The 19,549-nt window shown below is 41.0% G+C and overlaps 1 protein-coding gene across 2 annotated transcripts in view; it reads right to left on the bottom strand.

Moving 5' to 3' along the window:
• Positions 1-19,332, bottom strand: part of LOC145976244 (uncharacterized) — a 73,345-nt gene extending 54,013 nt beyond the window's left edge. For both annotated transcript variants that reach the window (XM_083107311.1, XM_083107309.1), the window contains exon 1: positions 19,044-19,332. In XM_083107311.1, the coding sequence (XP_082963437.1) occupies positions 19,044-19,062 (19 nt within the window). In that variant the 5' untranslated portion in view covers positions 19,063-19,332. The remainder of the gene's footprint in view (positions 1-19,043) is intronic.
• Positions 19,333-19,549: the final 217 nt, after the last annotated feature.

The following is a 19,549-nucleotide window of genomic DNA, read 5'->3' as shown; positions in this document are numbered from 1 at the left end:
CAATATCGTCGGGAGAAACGCCTTTGTCTTCGAGTGCGTCAACTCTTGTCGAAATAAAATGATGCGGCTATCTAAATGTCGCGCGAAAAAAAATTCTAGTAAAACAAATTCGTTAACAGTTAAATGAAGAGAAATTTATTTACTTTTTAATGCATAAACAGGAGAGAGAGAGAGAGAGAGAGAATGCTCTGGTATTGTGTATAAATTATGTAATTCTTAAAAGTATATAAAATATTCAAGAATATATTTAAAATATACTCTAAAACACTCCAAATTATTCTCAACATTTTTACTAATCGAAATTTTTAGATACATCTAGACATGTGTCAAGCGTAAAATCAGTTGGAGGATTTGTGTTTGCGGATAAATCGAAATATACGTAAATAGAAAAACCGAGTATCGGACAAATCGACGCCGCATAGGTGAAAGAATCGTCCCCATCGACATCGCTCGATCTCAACCGCGCGTGGACGATACCACATTTTTTCTCGCAAGTCGTCTAGCGTCTTTGTTCTCGGATTTTCAGCCAAATGATAACCGAGGGAAAAGGACGAGTTCTGGCCGGCATGGCGTACGCTTCGACGAGCTTCTTCCTCGTCGTGTATGCTCATTGAACGACGCTCGCGCGCAACGAAATTCAGCAGAAACCCGTGCAACGGTCCGCGCGAATCCCCATTTTTTGCCAGAGACCGAAAGAGCGAGCGAGAGAAAGGGAAAGAGAGAGAGAGAGAGAGAGAGAAGGCGCACCGCACACTCTGACCGCTGAAAATAATCTAAAATAAGTCGCCGGTATATCGATCGGCGGTAGCCAGAAGGAAGGAGAAATCAGCCACGCGGTAGCGTGTGTTTTGCAGCGCACGCTAACCACGCGCTGTAAGCGTTGGATGTGCACGTTGATGTTCACCACCATCCACCCTCTCGACGGTGCCCACCCAGCCCCCGATCCGCTCACCCTTCTGCACTTTTCTCCTTGTCCCTTCGCACCCTCTCGACAAGCCTTATAGCTCTCCTCTTTCTCTCTCTTTCTCCCTCTCCCTCTCCTTCTTTCGTCCCGCCTCGCTTTTGTATTTCGTTTATCAGGCTCAACATGCGACTTTACCTACCTCTTTGCCTGCCGCGGCCGTTCGGTGTACATGTACATGTATATGCGAATAAGGATTACGGAAATAAATAGCTAGTAATCATACGAAATAAGGCTCGCGTCAGACGATCGCGTTTTAATTAGCAACTTAACAACGCGATTACATTTGTATCCAAAAAAATGTAAAAGACGCGAAAAATATAGAAGCGAAATTAACATTCTTTCCATCGATTGTTTTCAAAATTTTTAAATAAAAATACATCGCAAAGTAGCCATAATTTAATTGGTATTTCTACTGGTGTGTTGAAAAAAATTATTCAATTTTTTAAAATTTCTATACAGAGATTTTGAAAAACGAAAAATACAAGCTTCCAAAAGCAATTTTTCCACTTATCGAAAACGTTCGCAATAAACACAAATATAAAGATGTATGAAAAGTAGAAATTATTTCCGCTTTAATTGTATCGGAACGATATTATTCCAGATAGAATTCCAAGTAGTTTATTATGTCTATTTCGGAATACATTTTGCACGGTGCGCGTGAATAAAAACGGCTTGTTGCCGTGTATAAAAGACCAAGTTGGCGTCCGTTATCTTCTGTTACCGCGATCCGCGTAATCTATTTCAATGAATTTGGCGTTAAAAAATGCACGGGTGATTGTTTCGGAAGCACGCGCACCGGAGGGGGAGGGGGCTTTGTGCCGACCGTTAAAAGCGGGTCCCGCTTTTACCTCATAATCGTTACGCTTCCCCCTTTGTCTCGCTCTCTCTCTCTCTCTCTCTTCTTCCTGCCACCGCCACCATCCGCCCGCGAGCATCGAAACGGGTAATCGTACTATTTCGTGGAGAGCACGGTCGGTCAAAGTACGTAATTCGCTTACCCGCCACCGACCCAGGGCCAGCACACCGGAGAACGGGTGTGCATTAAAAATTAACGAACTGTAAAGCGACGTACCGCCGCGCGTCGCGTTTCAGCGACCGTGGGCGACTAGAAGGGGAAAGGGGGAGAAGAAGAAGAAAAGAATATCGCGATTGATTCACGACGGAAATCTATTAGCCTTATCGCGACGCGATAATTATTCGAGCCAAGTGTAAAACAACAATCGACCCCGCTCTCATTTGCCGTTGTAAAGGCTCGTCTCTTTCGCCGGACGCGTCGCGTTGGCGTGTTTCCTTCCGCTTTTTCTTCCCGACCGATAATGCATGCCTGCGGCGATTGCGTGCGAGCGAGCGAGCGAGCGAGCGAACGAACGAGATCAGCCGCATGTAAATTTGATGATCGCGAATGAAAAACGAGCGCCCGGCTCGACGCCTCGCGCGCGAAGAGTGACAAATACGCCAGTCACCATCTGTCTTGGCCCGATAGAATTAACGCCGGGGCGCACCTCTGGAAAATCTAGCATGGGAAAACGGGGCGCCGCCGCCTAACGCAGACGTAAATTACGCGGTTCCTTAAAAGACACGGCATAAATCACGCTAACGGGGCATCAATTCCGGGCGCGGGCAAACGTGCAAAAAGTCATCGCGCGGAACGAACTATACGTTACAATTAAACCCATGAAGAGAATCCCGGAGTAGTCCCCGGCAATTAATAATCCGGCCGGACACTTAATCACCATTTACCATGACAAATGCGCAGCGAAATGCATCCGTGCGGCTTTTCCGCGGGACGCAAGCAAGCGCGCGCGCGCGCGGAAAGCGCGTATCGTAAGACGATGGATCGTCGAGTAAGACCGCAGGATTTGCGATTCAATCTCTGTTATTTGTAAGGAAATCATCGATATTCTATATACAGCGTCGGACAGAATAATGGATAATGCGATATTACGTGAAAAATGATTTGCTCTCTTAATTTTCCGCTTTCGTACGTCCAGGCATGGCACGATTATCCTTGACGAATTCAAGGGGAAACACGTGCTACCCCTCACTCTGATTTCGAGCGAGCTCGAGGACGACCTTACGCGTCACCTCGACGCGCACGTGCGAGCCTCATGTACGAGCGTGTATATATATGTGTGTATGTGTGTATTTATACACGCGCGTGTGCGAACTGTGTGCTCTATGTACCAAGAGAGCGTAAGAGGGATACGAGTGGTATGAGGCGAGGGGAAAAGCGTAGAGGGCGGATCGATATTAAAATAGTGACCGAATTCCGGCATGTGCCGCAACCTACCCTAACGCTCTCGGCTCGCCCTTAAACCACCACCCGCTCTCCTCCCGCGTCCTATCCACCCCCCCTCTCCCTCCCCGCGTCGCTCCACGAAACTGCGTTCCCATTTTACGCCCCTTTCCGGACTCTTCTCCGAGATGTGTGCGCGCGTTCCGCGTTATAGGTCCGGAAAACTTTACTTCCCAGCTGGCGAGGAGGAAAACACCGTCGTAAAATGTCGGTCGAAATTTCCAGTCATGGTGCAAAAGCTCGCCGCGAAGGATAATACCGAAGAAGCCGGCGAGGACGTGCGACATAAAAACACACGGCGTCCTGAGAACCTTCGGCGAGCGTGTATCTTGATGTACGGAGCGGAAAATCTCTTCGGCGAGAGCACGCGAGCCTCGGACCCCGAGACTAAAAATTTTCGTCGTCTTCGTACATCTCGTCGAAAATTTTTCACGTTTCTTCAACACGGTTACGACGCGGCCGACCATTTTCGTTTCTGTCGCTTGTGCGAATATTGGAACTTATAAAACTACCGTTCGCGCTTCAACGACCCTTCTTTCACACATACGTACATAAAATCTTTCAGAGCAAGAAAAAAAACTTGTTTTATTATTATTAAAAATTAATTATATATTTATGACGCGACATGATAATTTCGTTTATTCGAAACATTAAATTTCGCACCAACCGCCGAATCTAAGACGTTACTTTACAAACGAGGGTAATCTCAAAAAAATGCGCAAAGCTACGACTCGTATCGCGCGTTACGCAATACTTTGGACAGGGCCATGCCTACGGGCTTGCATCTATCGCACGCAAGAGCGCACGAAGGCGAGAAGCGAGAAAACGCCAAGTCGAGAGTTAAGTATTGGCTTCTTCCCAGCGTATTTCCCACGTCATTAGTATATCGCCGAGTATGAACTTTCGAGCGGATCGACGGGAGAGCGTCGTGATTGCCGCCGGTAGAAGCAGCCGCGTGTGTTGCCGCATTCCGCGAACGCACCGCGTTCTCTCTCCAATTCCATCATTCTGTTTCACGATATTTTGCAAAAATCCCCGACGCGGCAATTTTGCGCACGCATGATCCCTCGACGCCGCGCGATCAAAGCTGTATCATTGTGTCGTAAGCGCCTGAAAAACTGCAAAAATCTCCAATTACACAAGAATAGATAAAAAAAAAGCAATCTTATCAAAGTGACGCCATTTGTTATTATTTGTAATTTCGTCGCCGAAAATTTCCGTGTTAAGACGAAAATTTTGCGCGCAGTTAACGCTCGCGAAAATCGCATTTGCATCGCGTTGCAGTGGACCGTGCTCTGGACTCGATTAAACCGTGCGCGTTACGTTCGACGGGAACGGCGTCTCTTCCCTTGAAAAAGGGGAGAGGAGAGGAAGCGAGATATCGCGCGAATCGATCGAAGCGAAGCCGCGGACACGACTGTTTGATAACGACGACGGCCGCGCGCGTGCTTTCCCGACTATAGAAAGGTCTCTAGCAGGTCTCTTCTGGGTGTGCGTTAAAGAGCCCGTTTAACCTTTTACAAGGTGTAAGCGGGTCGCATGCCGCGAGTTCCCACGCGGCGGATCTTCCGCTCCGCCGAGGACTATGCATGTACAGCGCGCGCCCTGAGAGAGCGCGAAATGTGACGTAACCGTCGTCGCCTGCAAAGCACAATCGAGTCAAACAAATCGCCATATTATATCGTACTGTTATTTGCTAACTGTGCCATATAATTGGCCGATGCTTCTCTCCTTCTTTATCTTTCGGTAACGGAACTTGAGTAATTCTAAAACACTGAGATTGAGTTGTTTGTCTACAAGATAGTTTTGGATTTAAATTATAAATTGAAATAAACGGAATAGCGAAATATTCTATTGTAATAAAATTAACAAAGGTCAATGATGTCTAATGATTAATGAATGACTATTCGCAAGTCATCATTTTTCATTGATTTTATAGTTCTTACAGCTTATTGATGAAAAATAAAAGTGTCGAAATTAATTCTAGCGTTATAATTTCTCCGATTTATATTTCACACTTTCATTAATTCCCATTAATATTAATGCAACATCTATTTCCTTTAATCATATTAGAAATAGCAGATGCCATAAAAAATCAACGCGTAATTTGGTAATTTGAATTAAAATTTTGCGCCTATATTTTGTTACGTTTATAAATTTTAGGGGGTTTTGATAAATTTCCTTAGTATAGAAATTGTATTGTATTTTAAATTGTTTTGTATGTTTCTACTTTGTACGTCAAATAGGCAGTAAATTAACAGTTTTCCAAGAGAAGCTTTCGGCAAAACTAAATAAATTAAATAGTTTCAAAATAAGGTAATCTGATGATTTAAAATATCAAAGCAGAAATTAAATTGAATATCGAGGTGAAAAATAAGAGAAAAATTTAGAAATGCACAGTTTATATGATTCACATCTTTCTCGATAGATTTCATTATCGATCAATATCTTAATGCATATTATAGGCACGTACAACGATCGTTCCGTGAATAAAAGCGAGTAGGTTTGCTTTTACAGTCGCAATTTGCATTATACCATTGCCATTCATTCGCGAGATGCAGCGGTTAAACTACAGTCCAAAAGGTTAAAGGCCGCTTCTACGCGTTATATTGGTATAAAGAGCCCGCGATTACAAGTTAAAATACCGATCTATAAGAACTATTTTTCTTAAAGAAAATTAATGAAAATCGATACCCTGTCGCGCATAAAGGCTGAACAAAAAAAATGTAGGAATATAAAATTATCAGCTATCTATATACTCGAATTATTTATATATTGTCGTCTATAGCAATACAATTTTGTTACTTTGCTGGTGCCTCAAAAATGACATGTACCGAACGTAATTTTTACCATAGTCCTTTTCGTAATTTTTACATGTAATTTCTATCGTAGTCTTTTTTATAATTTTTACCATGTGTAATACATGTATAAATCTGTGAAAATTTTAATGAATAAAAGAATTAGTTTTGAATTAATTTTATGAATTGATGTTATATAAATAGGAGTTTAGATTTCAAGGGAAAGAGAGAGAGAGAATCCTAGATTTAAAATCTCTTGTTAAAGAAAAGACTTACAAGTCTCTAAACTAAATTAATTCCCAAATTTTTTTGGAAATACAAAACTCTTTGAAAAGATGATCATTCATAGTGTTAAAAATACATCAATAATAAGATATATCTGTGACGTGAAAGGGTCTTTATGAATACAGGGTTTAATTATCGGCTATACGGCCCAATTATTTATTCCTCATGAATTTTGATCAAAAGTGTATTGCGCGCTGCGATCGAAATTAAACGCGTCGTGTATGATTAACACGCCCGCATGTGGATCGAGTATAACGAGAGCGTAATTTTGAAAAACAGATCGCTCGTACTTTTTTCCACGATCGGGCGCCAATTTAGCATATTTTCTTGACTCGGTTCCAACATGGCGCGCCGTTTTTAGAGCGATAATCGCGTTGGCGATCAATCAACTTGGCTCGCGCGCGATGGAAAGAAGAACGCAAATAAAACAACTTCCGACGAGGTGGAATAAAGCGAATGAAGAACAAAAGAAATATATAAAGTGCAACGAGGAGGCACATTTGTGCTTTTGAGAGGCCGGCGCGACGATGAGCCGACCGCATTTTTTAATCATAATCCTTTGCAATCCTCTGGAATAACGCGTAACGCTTAATCTGACGATAAATATGACTGCAAAAGGGTCTCAAGAAAATGCAATATGCATTCCACATGTAAGATTTTCGAAAAATTACTTGTCCAGAAAATATTTCCGAGTTGAAACTCTGCTCCTATTTGCAGTTTCTGTCTTTTCGTTTATTCTGGAGAATTTTGATCGGTTTTATTTATATTATTAAAATTGTATTATGTATTGAAAAAATTTAGATTAAATAATTTCAAAATAGAATGATCTGACCAGTTAAAGTAGATGTTGGGTTGAATACTAAAATCGAAAGTAGAAGAAAAATTTTGAAACAAAAACAGAAAAAAATTGCATGTACTTAAAAAAATGTATTTCAATAAGCAAATATTTATCTCGTTATTTCAAAACAAAATGTGCCTCTTTTTCTATCTTGGCAATCATTCGAGCATAAATGAGAATGTTTTAAAAATCTCACGCTCTATTCGTGTAAATATATGTACAATGTAAGATAGAGAGAGATGAGAAAATCAACATATTCTCTGTTAAGAATAGAGACGCTTCTACATATATACATACGCATTTTTAATACACGTGTTATACGTGTACTCGAACAGGAGAGGCGCGAAAAGTCGGCGCGATGAGAGGAAGAGAAGGAGGTGGAGGGGAAAGAGAAGAGAATCCCGCCGACGGGAAGAAAGCGAGGAACTAAAGATAAGTCATCCTGTTGTGTATACAGAGAGGCCGGCCGCTTCGACTTGTCGAACGGGTTGTTACTTGCCGCCCTGTTACTCACGCGCTCGCGCGAAATTAATCAACGGTAAAGTGGAGGCTTTAAACGCGCCGCGTATATCTGCACGTGTCCTCCCCTCGCGGTTTGTCTCAAGACGCTGTTCCAAGAGTAACGGAGGAAAAGTATCGATGTTTATATTCGCGTACGGCAAAATGCAACATTGTAATATGGGAAGAAACATCTTCCTCTCTTCAATTTTTCGAGTATATAATTTTTGAATGATTAATTTTAAGAAAATTGAAGAATGACACGCGAATCTTTCGTCGATTTAAGCGGAGAAAAATTTTGGTCGTTAAATTTCGCTCTCGAGATTAATTAATAATCGGATATTTGCTTGAACAGCGCGTGTTAAGATCACAAGTACGTCTACATTTTCGCGTGTACATGTCTATGTACTTGGACAGGTTGACTACCGCTGCAGCTGACTGACAAGTAGTAAGGTCGGATTGTTACTCATGCATTCGCACGAAATTAATCAGAGGCAAAGTAGGCGTGCATTCAACTAAAAGGTTTAAGCTCGATCTTCTCTTCTCTCGGTCGGGACTCGCGTCGCTCTTTTTCTAGTCCTACGCTACTTGATCTTTGACTTTGCAGACTCGACTCTGGGAAACCTAAATTAGATGGTGCCGCTAGATTAGTCTTACTTTCTGTATCATGTAATGCCAATAATATACGTAACTATGTGGGTGGTAGTTATAATGTATGTAATTGCACATCGATTCTTTGTATCCTACTTTATTATTCTTTAAAAAAGATGTAATGTTGACATTCACATTTTTAGGACTTTTGTACTCGAAATTAAATATCTTTTTGCCTATATATTAATAAATTTATTAGTGCATATATGTATTTTTGTGAATTTGTAAAGCATTGTTATTAAAGTCTTTCAAAAAAAATTTTTCTTTTCAGGAAAACTTTTAAGAAAAAAAAAAACAACCTCATAGTACGGTGCAATGTTATCCTATCTTTTTATGGCACTTTCTCTCACCTCTCGTTCTTCTCAACCACGCCGCTCACATCTATCTTCCGCTTTGAATTAATCAAGGACAAGAGGCATACTTAGCGTCGCAAATAGATACATCGCCGTAGCGATTGCTCCCATTTTCCTTTCAGCTCTCTCTCTCTCTCTCTCTCTCTCTCTTTCTCTCTCTCTTGTGAGAACAAGCAGTAGCAGTAACGATCTTTCAACAGCTGCTGTCGCACGTAAAGCTTCCATCGAAGAAGTCTATAAGAACGAGTGCCGCGTGCATAAAACCGAGCGAGATTAACATCAAACGTTGCTTGTAAAATTTGCAGTGAGTTTTTTGCAGTTGGCAGGTAAAGACTTAGCATTTCGTAGTCGCGCATTACACATACTCTATGCGAAATTAACATCAACGAATAATTTTGCCGGGAATCTCCCAACTAATCCCCTCGATATATACATAAATCGACTTTCGGTCAAAGATAAATCTCACGCGGCAATGTTAATTACTGACATTTTCATAGCGCCATTTATCCCTCCCCCCCTTCGTGCCTTCCTCCCAGGAATCTCTCGTAAAATCGCTCCGAATTAAATACGCAGCCGCTTCGTGTCCGGCGATTATCGTCCTGAAAGAAAGGGATCTGCCTTCCACCGGTGAATTAGTTAACGTCGGTTAATGTAATTTTGTGTATGAAACAACACGCGGATATGAGTTGGCGCTTCGATAATGGCAGCTATATACAGAGGCGATTTCAAACATTTTCAGAGGCATAATAGGGTATAATATATATATATATAGAATATTTCACGTTGACTGCGCTTTCCTTCGTCTATAAATTCTTCGAACCATATTACACAGACTTCTCATATATATTACACAGTTTAAGAAAAACTGTATAAAGGCGTTAATAAATGTAATAATTTCAAAATTATTCGAATCTAATACGTGATTTAATCTGAAAATATATTTATAAATTATATAAAATGTATTAATAAACTTCTAAGATTGATCGAGCAACACTTTTATAATACAACTCCCGGCTACGGACATCAAGTTGCGACCGACTAACGCGGTTAAACGTATCATTACAATGTTACGCCACCTCGCTAAGAGGGCGCGTAATTTGTGTGAACGGGCGCCGCGATTCTTTCTCTCTCTCTCTCTCCTCGATGAGATCCCATTACGAGACGTATTATCGCAAAAATAGCTCTAATCGCGGATAGTAGGCGCGCTGTATCAGCGGACGCGCGCGATATTTTATACGCTTTAAAGAGCCGGCGAGATACGTGAGGCCCGCTTTATCCGTGCCGTACCGTGTAATAGCCTCGGACTTCCTGTTCGTGTAAAGAGCGACGTACACCTGCGAGCGCGCGCGCACATATACATACACATATACACGTGTATGTGTATACGCGGTCGCTGCTCGCCGTGGATAAAAGTGAATCGATAATGATACGCGGCCGACAAAAATGCCGCCGCACTCCGGCATTGCCTTTCCCCCCTCCCCGTGGGAATGCACGCGGGCCACGTCGAACGTTCCGGCTGATAACCATGTTACAATTTAACACCGGTAGAGCCGGTGTCAGTTTCGTCGGTGCATAATGGCCCCCCGTGTGTCGAATGCGCGGGGTGCAACACGGGGTGGTCCCGAATCGAACTCGACACGGTCGTGCGAGGCACGTGTCGAACGGCATCATAGATAGCGAGAAGGGTATCTCCCGAAAACGTTTCGCTCCCTCCCATTCTCTACCTCTCTTTCTCCTCTAAAACAGACCTCAACGTAATTTTCCCCGCTCGTCATTTGAGTTCTACCGATGAAAAGATGGAAGAAACGTAGCTCGTGGCTGGATATTTATTAGAGATTCAATTCCTCCCTTGTAATTTCTTTCATTTCTTTATATCGTCGATATGTAAAAATGTAACATTTTACGAAAGAGACTTAAAGTTTTCTAAATTGGTCGTTATATTTACCGTTGATAAAGGAACAAGGTGCTCGTCCGATGCCTCTGCTACGCGCGGACGGTTCATCCGGTTCATCCGCGATCATCAAGAGCGGAGCGTGTAAATTTGCCTTTACATACGCGCTCGCGCGTACGCAAGAAGAACGCAGCGACCGCGATCTTGCAACAAATCTATTTTCACGGCGCGCAAAAACAGAAGACACGCCGTGGCGGATAATGAACTAATCTAGCGAGCTTCGCCGTGGACGTGGCCGAGGCTGGTAGGCCCGTAGGAGAAAAAGGGAGGGGGAGGGAAGAAGGACGAGGGACGCGGAGGACTTTTGCGCCGCGGCTTAATAACGCGAGTTTTTCCCGGCCACCGACCGGAGTAAACGTTTCGCGAGAGAACGAAGATCGTGAGAGCGACGCGGAGAGCATATTCCATCACCGCCGGTGATCCCGCGATCGTTTGACAATTCAAGGGTCGCAGGTTAAATCTGTAATTTCGCAACGTCTATTTTAACTCTCGAAAGACTGGCGTCTCTTCCCGATCGATCAAACATTTATTTCACATTTTTACTGGAATTTAAACTACCTGTTTCCTCCCTTATCTTTGTATCGAGAGATAAAATGTCAATGAATATATTTAGTCAAGTTTAATATATATGTATTGATTTCTCGAGTTTTTAAATTTGCCCCGAACGACGAAAGAGAATTCTTTCTTTTAAGAAGATATTTAACATAAAGTTTAGAAAAATTATACATTTATTTTATATTCCTTCTCTAAATTTTTTAGTTGACGAAATTAAAAAATATCTGATAAATCTCTCTCTGAAGATACACGAGCAAATAGTATATTCTTTTACTACTAGTTAATCTCCTTGCGACTTATAAATCTATATATTCATCAAGTATGGTAGTAATATATATATATAAATGAGTGAAGAGATCACACATTTCTCTTGCAGCGCTTCCGAAGCGCGATGTCGCAATTAAATGTATAATAGAAAGCGTTCCGCCGTCGCTCCGCGCTCAAGTAATTAGAGGTATTTCGTTGACTAATTCTCGGATATCACGACCTGTATGTTGTAGCTCCGCGTTCACCCCACGCCGCGTAGAATAAGTTTAATAACCACGCCGCGCGCCGTGGCTTCTCAGTCACCGGAGCACTGTCCGTCTGTCGGACTGTCATTATCCCGGCGGCGAACCAACTCTCTCGCCCTTGCTATAAGAGTCCCCTCTCTCCCTTTCTCGATTCTCGAGATAATGACGGTCGCGAGGGTGGCCGAGATGCGGTATAATGCGTGACTGCTGCGTGGCACCGCACTTGGAATTGCGCGACTCGGAATTGCCGGAGAGGTGCGCAAACGGAAAAATCTCTCGAGACAAATCTAGATCCGCGACCGATTGGCGACGCAATCTGCGAGTCGAGTGCGTCGCATCGAGCGCGATTTGGATTACGCGCCGTAATTTCCGTCGCGCGAAATACGTACCGATGATTCTCCGAGAGAGAGAGAGAGAGAGAGAGATTGCGGTGTAACTCCGAGTTTGCATCCGCGTGAAACGAAACGTCACGAGATTCGAAGATTAATTTCTACAACAGAAATTAGAGAGACTATGCACCGTGTATCTTGGGGAGATTTTTACATTGTACATCATGAAGCGAAAATAATTAAAAAATTAATAAATAAATAATTAATTAATTATTTTCTACGATTAATGCCGTTGCATTATCAAGTTGCAGGGATCTAAAAGTGTTTGAAAATCACATTGAGACGATCGTCTCGACGTTATAAAATCTTGATTCTTCCATCTCGATATATCCGGCTTTGGCGACGAGCGCGGTTGATCGAGCGCATGCCAGAGTGTATGTACGTTCGCATAAAGCCACGCATGCAGGGGAAAGAAACGCACGGCGAGCTTGCTTACTTTCAACTATTCAAGTATCGATACTGTGCTGCAGATCGGTATCGTATCGACATTGCTACTTTATCTCAATTTTACATACATGATAACGATATCGATAAAAATATCGATATGTAAATAAAAAGTCAATTCCATTAAGTATTTTATCAAATGGACAGCATATTTTTCTATTTTTATATGTATTTTATATATATTTTTATTTTATATGTATTTTATATATATTTTATTTATATATATTATATATAAGTATATTTTTTATATTTAATTTTTAATTATCGTCAACTTTAATATATTCCAGAATTTTTTAATAATTCTCTTGCAAGAATATTTTCTATCGTTTCTCATAAAAAAAATATAATATTGCGAAATCACTTATTCATTCCTTGTCGATAATACCGAATAATAATAAGTGTCGATTAAATCGAAATAGGCAACGGGAGAGCGATTAACGTGAGCAACCGCGCGGTGTTTCCGAACGCATCTCGCTCTTAACATAAGCGCGTCGTCAACATCGCAATTAACAGCGTGTGCACTCGCTGCGCGGAGTCACGCGTGCGGGATGTGCGGGAATGATAACGTTTTATGAAACGCGCCGAACGCGCGGCTGAAAGTAAGTTTGCGCCTGTAAGAAGCGCCCGTCGTAAAATCTCCCTCGCGATTCTCTCGAGCGGACCGTCCTAAGAGGAGAGCACGTAGCCGGTGCGTGTATTTCTGGGCGACGTGTGCATTACACCTAAGCTCCGCGGTACGTGTTTACACGACGATGGTGTGCGGGTTCCCCGGCAACCACGACGGCGGGCTTCGGTACCCGCATGACTCCGATCCCACGTAAATCAAGTCCTCGTGAGCGAACGCTTTTCCCGCGAGCGCTATCGTTATAATACCCTTCTTATACGTTATATAAAAAAAAGATTGTTATTATTATTATTGTTATTACGTACGTTATTTATTACACGGACTCGCGTGTTATTTCGCGATTTTTTAAGTTAAATAAATTTTTAATACAATAGAGGGACATTATCCGAATATCGATCTCTCCGACGATCAATAATAGTTAAGTGGAGAAATTATCGGACATGTTACAAATTACTTTGTCTCCGCATATAAAAAAAATCAATAATCGTAATATGTATTCAGAGATAAGATAGAATCACAAAAGCACTAGTCATCATAATTATTCGTGGGATAAAGAGAGGAATTTTAATGGATTTAGAATCGTTAAAAATAAGTAATAAATAAAATAATCCGATTGTTTTCAAAGGAAATATTTAACTTTTCGATCGCTTAGCTTTTCGGATTCGACATGTTTCGCAGAAGAAAGAGAGAGAGAGAAGCTTTGCGAGGAAGTCATTAGTTCCTTAAATATAAAACCGTGGCCCATAAGGTAAGTTACGTCAATTTGAACCCTTCTCGAGACGCATGAAATCCGTCAGTTTATCTCGGAGTAATCGCAGAGTTCGATGACATCGCGTGATTACTTCACGGTCGCCTGTTTTAATGACTACTGTTGCTCGGCCATACTGTATCGCGGCTCCTATGAATCTACTCGGTATTCTTCTACATCTCCTTATTTCTCTCGATTCCGAAAGATTAAATGATATACGAAAAAAATCTATAATCTCGCAAAAAATAATTGATGAGAAAGTAAAAGCAGAGAACAAAAATTATTATTACATTGCGAGATTAAATATTATTATGCGGGCAAACAATATTTATAAGTGTAATAAAATTTTAAATATTTGCCACAGCTGTGATAAAATATGAAGAAAATGTGTATCATTGGCTTTAATCGAAAATATATTATTAAAAATTTATAAGTATCATCATTACCATTTGCTACTAATTCCAAGTAACGTGACATTTTTGATAGCGCTACATTATATACATCTATGTCTGTGGATATCTGTCCCGAGATAATTAAAGTCATCTATCTATCTGTCTCTAGCATTTTTACATTGTCCTCGGAAAATTGAACGCCAGATTAAATCCGACGCTAATGACTTGGTCGAGCGAGCGAGGGAGCGAGCGATCAATCGATCGCCGCGCGAGAAACGCAAATCGGATCAAACTTAATTGACCGCTTAGCTAGACTAGGTCTTCTCGACTCCAATATCTTCCGCCAATACGTCGGCCCCGCCGATGCGACGGTCCCCGAAATTTCGACGCCGCCCAAGTCGCTTAGTCTCGCGCGAGAATCCGGCAGCGAGGAGCGACTTTTGCCGCGTCTCGCGTTGCGCAACCAACGCGAGCGCAAAGCTTGCGCAACGTTCTAATTGCCGGCCGCGGGCAAGAGGAATATAGGAATCATGACATAATTAATACCTCACGCCGTACGTAGCTACACGTGTGTATGTGTGTGTATACGCTCACGTTACGTGCTTACGTTATACGTCGCTGCTTCAATTATGACAAATCACGCGCGCGCGCTTTTATTTTCATCGCGGATTCTAAATAAATCGCGCGAAACCGCTTCTCGGCGCGGAAAGGATCAAGCGCGATTCTACCGCCACTTGACATCATAAAGAGTAGACCTGGCGTGTGTGAGGGATTTCTGACGTTAACTTCCAGTTTCGCGATTTCGTGCGTGCGTGCAGGCATACGTGCGTGCGTGCCCGCATGCGTGAGCCGATTCGCAGTCACGCACATTACTAAAGGTGGGCGGGAGAGATCGAGAGGTAGCGAAGATTCTATCTCTGCCCGACGTGGCCTCGCCGTTAATGCCGCCAGACTCGGAAAGCCTCGTGTCCACAACAGAGTCTCGATTCTGTCTGAATATCCTAATATTCTTTTATACGATCAAAGCTATTCATATGTAAAATATAATTCGAGTATTAAGCGAAGAGAAGAATCGCTCGTTCTTTCTTCTTTTTTCAAAGAAAACATTTTTCTTCGTCTACATTATTACGCAATTCGAAATTATATTATTATTATTGTATAAATAGCGATTGGGGGAAGTTAATTTTTACAAGCTTTACACGAATAACAAAGCCTTGCAAAACTTTTACAGTACTTTTATTCTGTTTTATAAGAACATATTAAAGATTAGCAAAAATACTGGAACAAGCCATAAACACTATTAGTGTGCGAAATTATTATGCAAAAATTAGCTTCTTCGCAAAATTATTCAATAGTCTCGTATAGTTATAATATGAAAAATTCTACACTTTTAAACTTTACTGTAAATTATGTACTATTTTTAATAGATTTAAATGTAACAACGTCCATTCGAAAAAAAGAAAAATAAAAAGTGCCTTTTCAGGTAAGACATTTAAGATAGATTTTGGTATACATTTGATCCTCTCCTTTCCTTCCAATTGAACCGCGTTCGATATCGAAGGCGACGCGCGCAACAATATAATGTACATCTAACCGATGATAGCCAACGGCTAGTAGAGTCGCGTCCACCGAGATATTCGAAAATTGTACGATTAAACCTTCGAAAGTGCCTGCAGGCAAGACTCTAAATACCACGGCGGACGTTATATTCCGCGAATGCGCATTCCTTCTGCTTCCGCAGCTGCTTCTCTCACGGTGCTCCCGCGGAAAACTCCGGGGCACACAATTGCGGAATTCACGTCTCGCCCCTCCCCCCCCTACCGTATGTCTGCCGAAAATGGGATTAAATGCTAATCGCAGTTACAGTTGTAACAATAGCCCAGTCAGCTATTCCGCACCGTCTTGCCATTGTTTTCGCAGTATGTGTAAACGTGCGCGCGTAATCAACAGCTCGCGCGCTATCTTCACGTGTAAAAACGAACGATCGATTTTCGCTCTAAATTGTTTCCAAATCTTCCTCGACCAAGTCGATCGACAAAGTCTCATGTTTTCTGTCAGAATCCTGTTTCTTTTATTACACAATAATCCAGATTAAATCTCTCTCGCAAAAAATGTATCAGAATCCCAGCCCAATTTTCCCACGTCACACATGAATAATTGAAAATTTTATTCTAATCATCATATACTTGCAATTCTACTCGCCTGTTGACGCTTTCGACAAAATTAAAAATAATAAAAAATTAAAAAATAATAAAATAAAAAAAATAAAATGAAAAAAGTAAAAAATAAAAAAATAAAATAAACCGCGTCTCTAGAAAACGCAGGTGGAAAAAGAGAACGGACTTATCATTATCTTATAATGAAACGCATGCAAGGCACTTTATTATAATGTATGAATGTAATCGATAGCCTTCCAGGGCTATGATAATATGTCAAGTGTGTGCGTGTTATAAGCGATAAAAAAAACGCGGTTAAGCAGCGAGACGCGAAGAATCTTTCCACGGCGTCCCTTGACTTTTGAAAATTGCCGAATTTTAGGGAGGCAATACTGGATGAGCGACGAAATTGTACCGATAAAATACGCGCTTTAATTCGAGGTACGATATCGTCGCGGCTTACGCCTCGTGCATCGTACATACAACGTATGCGTATCGTATGCGCGCGCTTTCGAGCTACGGTGTTGCGTGCGTGTGCGTGTGTATGTGCGTGTGTATGTGTGTGTGTGCGTACGTGTGCGCGCATGCAACCACGTAAGGCCTTCTTGTTCCGTGACGAGCGACGTCGACGATGTCGCGTTTCCGACAAGCACGAGCAACATGCGTGCCTACGCAAGATTAGCGGAATGAGCCTGCACACACCACGTTAATGTCGTAATGCTCGGGCTTCGACGACTCCGGGTCCGACTTGCCCAAGACTTTCCGAAGAATCGCGCCGGCTTTATTTCAGTCGAGGCTAATTATTATCTTTGGTTGCGCGTGGAACAAAAAAAAAAAAGAATAGGAAAAAAGGAAGCCGTCTGACAACTCAACGATGTAGAATAAACCGTCCAAGGGAACAAGAATTGAATGGCATTTTAACACGTAACTCGATAATGAATATTCAAGATTAGGAACGGATTAACGGAATGAATGTTATAATGCAACGTAATAGCGTAAAAAATATTTCGCTTCGCTTCGTTTTATTCTGAAATTTATCGCGCCTTGATTTACCGTGAAAAGCATGAAGAATTCATCTAAAATTTACAGTCTAAAAAGACAACACTGTAAAGATGCGTTATATAAAAATGAACTATAACTAAAAAAGACATTTAGAATAATTATATTTATATAACTAGATTATACCACGAATGTACGTTATTGAACATAAAAATGTTGCATTTTGAATTTTGAATTTGTTTTTTTTTTTCAACTACTCTGCTTGAGAAATTAATCATTTTTTTCAAAACGTATTTAAAAACTTTATATTATTATTAAAAGCTTCTTCTCGATTGTTTTTATTACGCCTCGTCAAACTGCTCGATAATCATAAGAAGAAAAATGAAATATATTAGGGGACAGAGAAATGCACTTTAACCGAGCCGTTTAAATATAGAATTTAAATATAAGTTATATGCAAAATACCTGGCATCTCATAAAAACGGCATGTTAAAAAACAAATACATACTTAAAGTCTAAATATAGTTTTCAATCGAGCTATTTTAAACTCTCTATATTTACATATTTACTATATATTTTAAATCTATTATTACATATCGAAGACGCGGAAAAGAGAGAGAGGAGAATCTCTCGTTCCTATCTCAAGACCAACGAGTTTAAATCCACGCTGCTTACATACATGTGTGTATAAGCAAATAAGCGAACATTAAAATGACTCGATCGAGGCGCAACTATGTGCGCTCCTATGTTATTTCCTCGACAATAATTGCGCGTACGCGAACGCTCCAAGTGCGTCTTGACGAACGCAGACTTTTCGCTGAAACATTGCATAATTTTTTGCCGTTGCGTAAGAGCACCGAGAAACGCCGGCTGTTACGCAATCATTAACATTCGTCTCTCCTGCGAGCATCTACGATCGCCGTCGCGGCGTACGATCTTTATATTCCGGCTCTTTTTAATTCCGCTCTGTATCTACATACGCGACATCGATAGCGACATTATCGCGGCTCGCGGATACCGGGTGCGATAACTGAATCTGTCACGCGCGCCTGCGCGCGCGCGCACGCGAATGTAAATATATCGTAAATATGCAAATGTATTTATGCATGCGTATCCGCCATGCAAATACACTTAATGCCTTTTGTTCGCGCGTCGATGTAATTTAAGCTTTAAAAGCGCATTAATTTCACCGTTCCTTTCTCGCGTCTTTTTCAAACGAAATGCACGTTGTTAATTTTAACTAATGTACAATGTTCGACAATTTGTATCGTTCGCAAGAAATAACGTTAAAGATACACGTTAAAGATCGGAGTTAAATAAAATGTAATCGGATCATAATGATCGAGCTTGAATTCTGATAAAATACGCTAGTGAAGTTAATGCGCTCAACGATTACAATTATTGAGTCATCGGTAAACATCAATGATGAATGACAGAATAAATAATCGGGACTAAAATATACGACCGGATATAATTGTAAATAATTATGAATTATTAATCAAAATATAATCCGATTTCTAATACCGTTGTTTTCAGAAAATAAAAAATAAATTGACAATTATAAATGTATAATAATCGATTTCACTCACCGATGCGCCGTCGTTGCATGCCTCACTTCTTTCCGCATCTGTTTACCAAGAGAGATCCCTTCCATTTCCGGTTGCTCCCTTTGCTTCAAACGATGAGAGTCTATTAATTTGTACACTGATACAATTCTCACTAATTCACTAATCGATAATTCACACGTATTTCGAAATCCACCATATGTAATGCGATAGATTATTTCAACGTCGATTATCAAAGGACACATTATTATATACGCGGACTAATAAATTTATCGACAATGAAACGATTTCCCGCGACCTCGAGCACTCACGATACTCCCATTTACACACGAAATATACTTGTGACGGATAAAAAGACGATATTAAAGTAGAATGTATGGAACGTATTTCTCTAATTGTATTTTTTTTTACTAACGACACAATATTTATTATCATTTATTATTTTATATCATAGCGAGCAGATTATTTCTATAAACATATTAAATGTATTAATTGATCATTATATATTACATAATCGATATATCAAAACC

This window comes from Camponotus vicinus, unplaced genomic scaffold (assembly GCF_025532165.1).
Source record: "Camponotus vicinus isolate PSW18456_S1 unplaced genomic scaffold, iyCamVici1.0 SCAF_8, whole genome shotgun sequence".
NCBI classification, from domain to species: Eukaryota; Metazoa; Arthropoda; class Insecta; order Hymenoptera; family Formicidae; genus Camponotus; species Camponotus vicinus.
The sequence above is the reverse complement of the archived record's forward strand: the minus strand, read 5'-3'. Positions and strand labels throughout refer to the sequence as shown.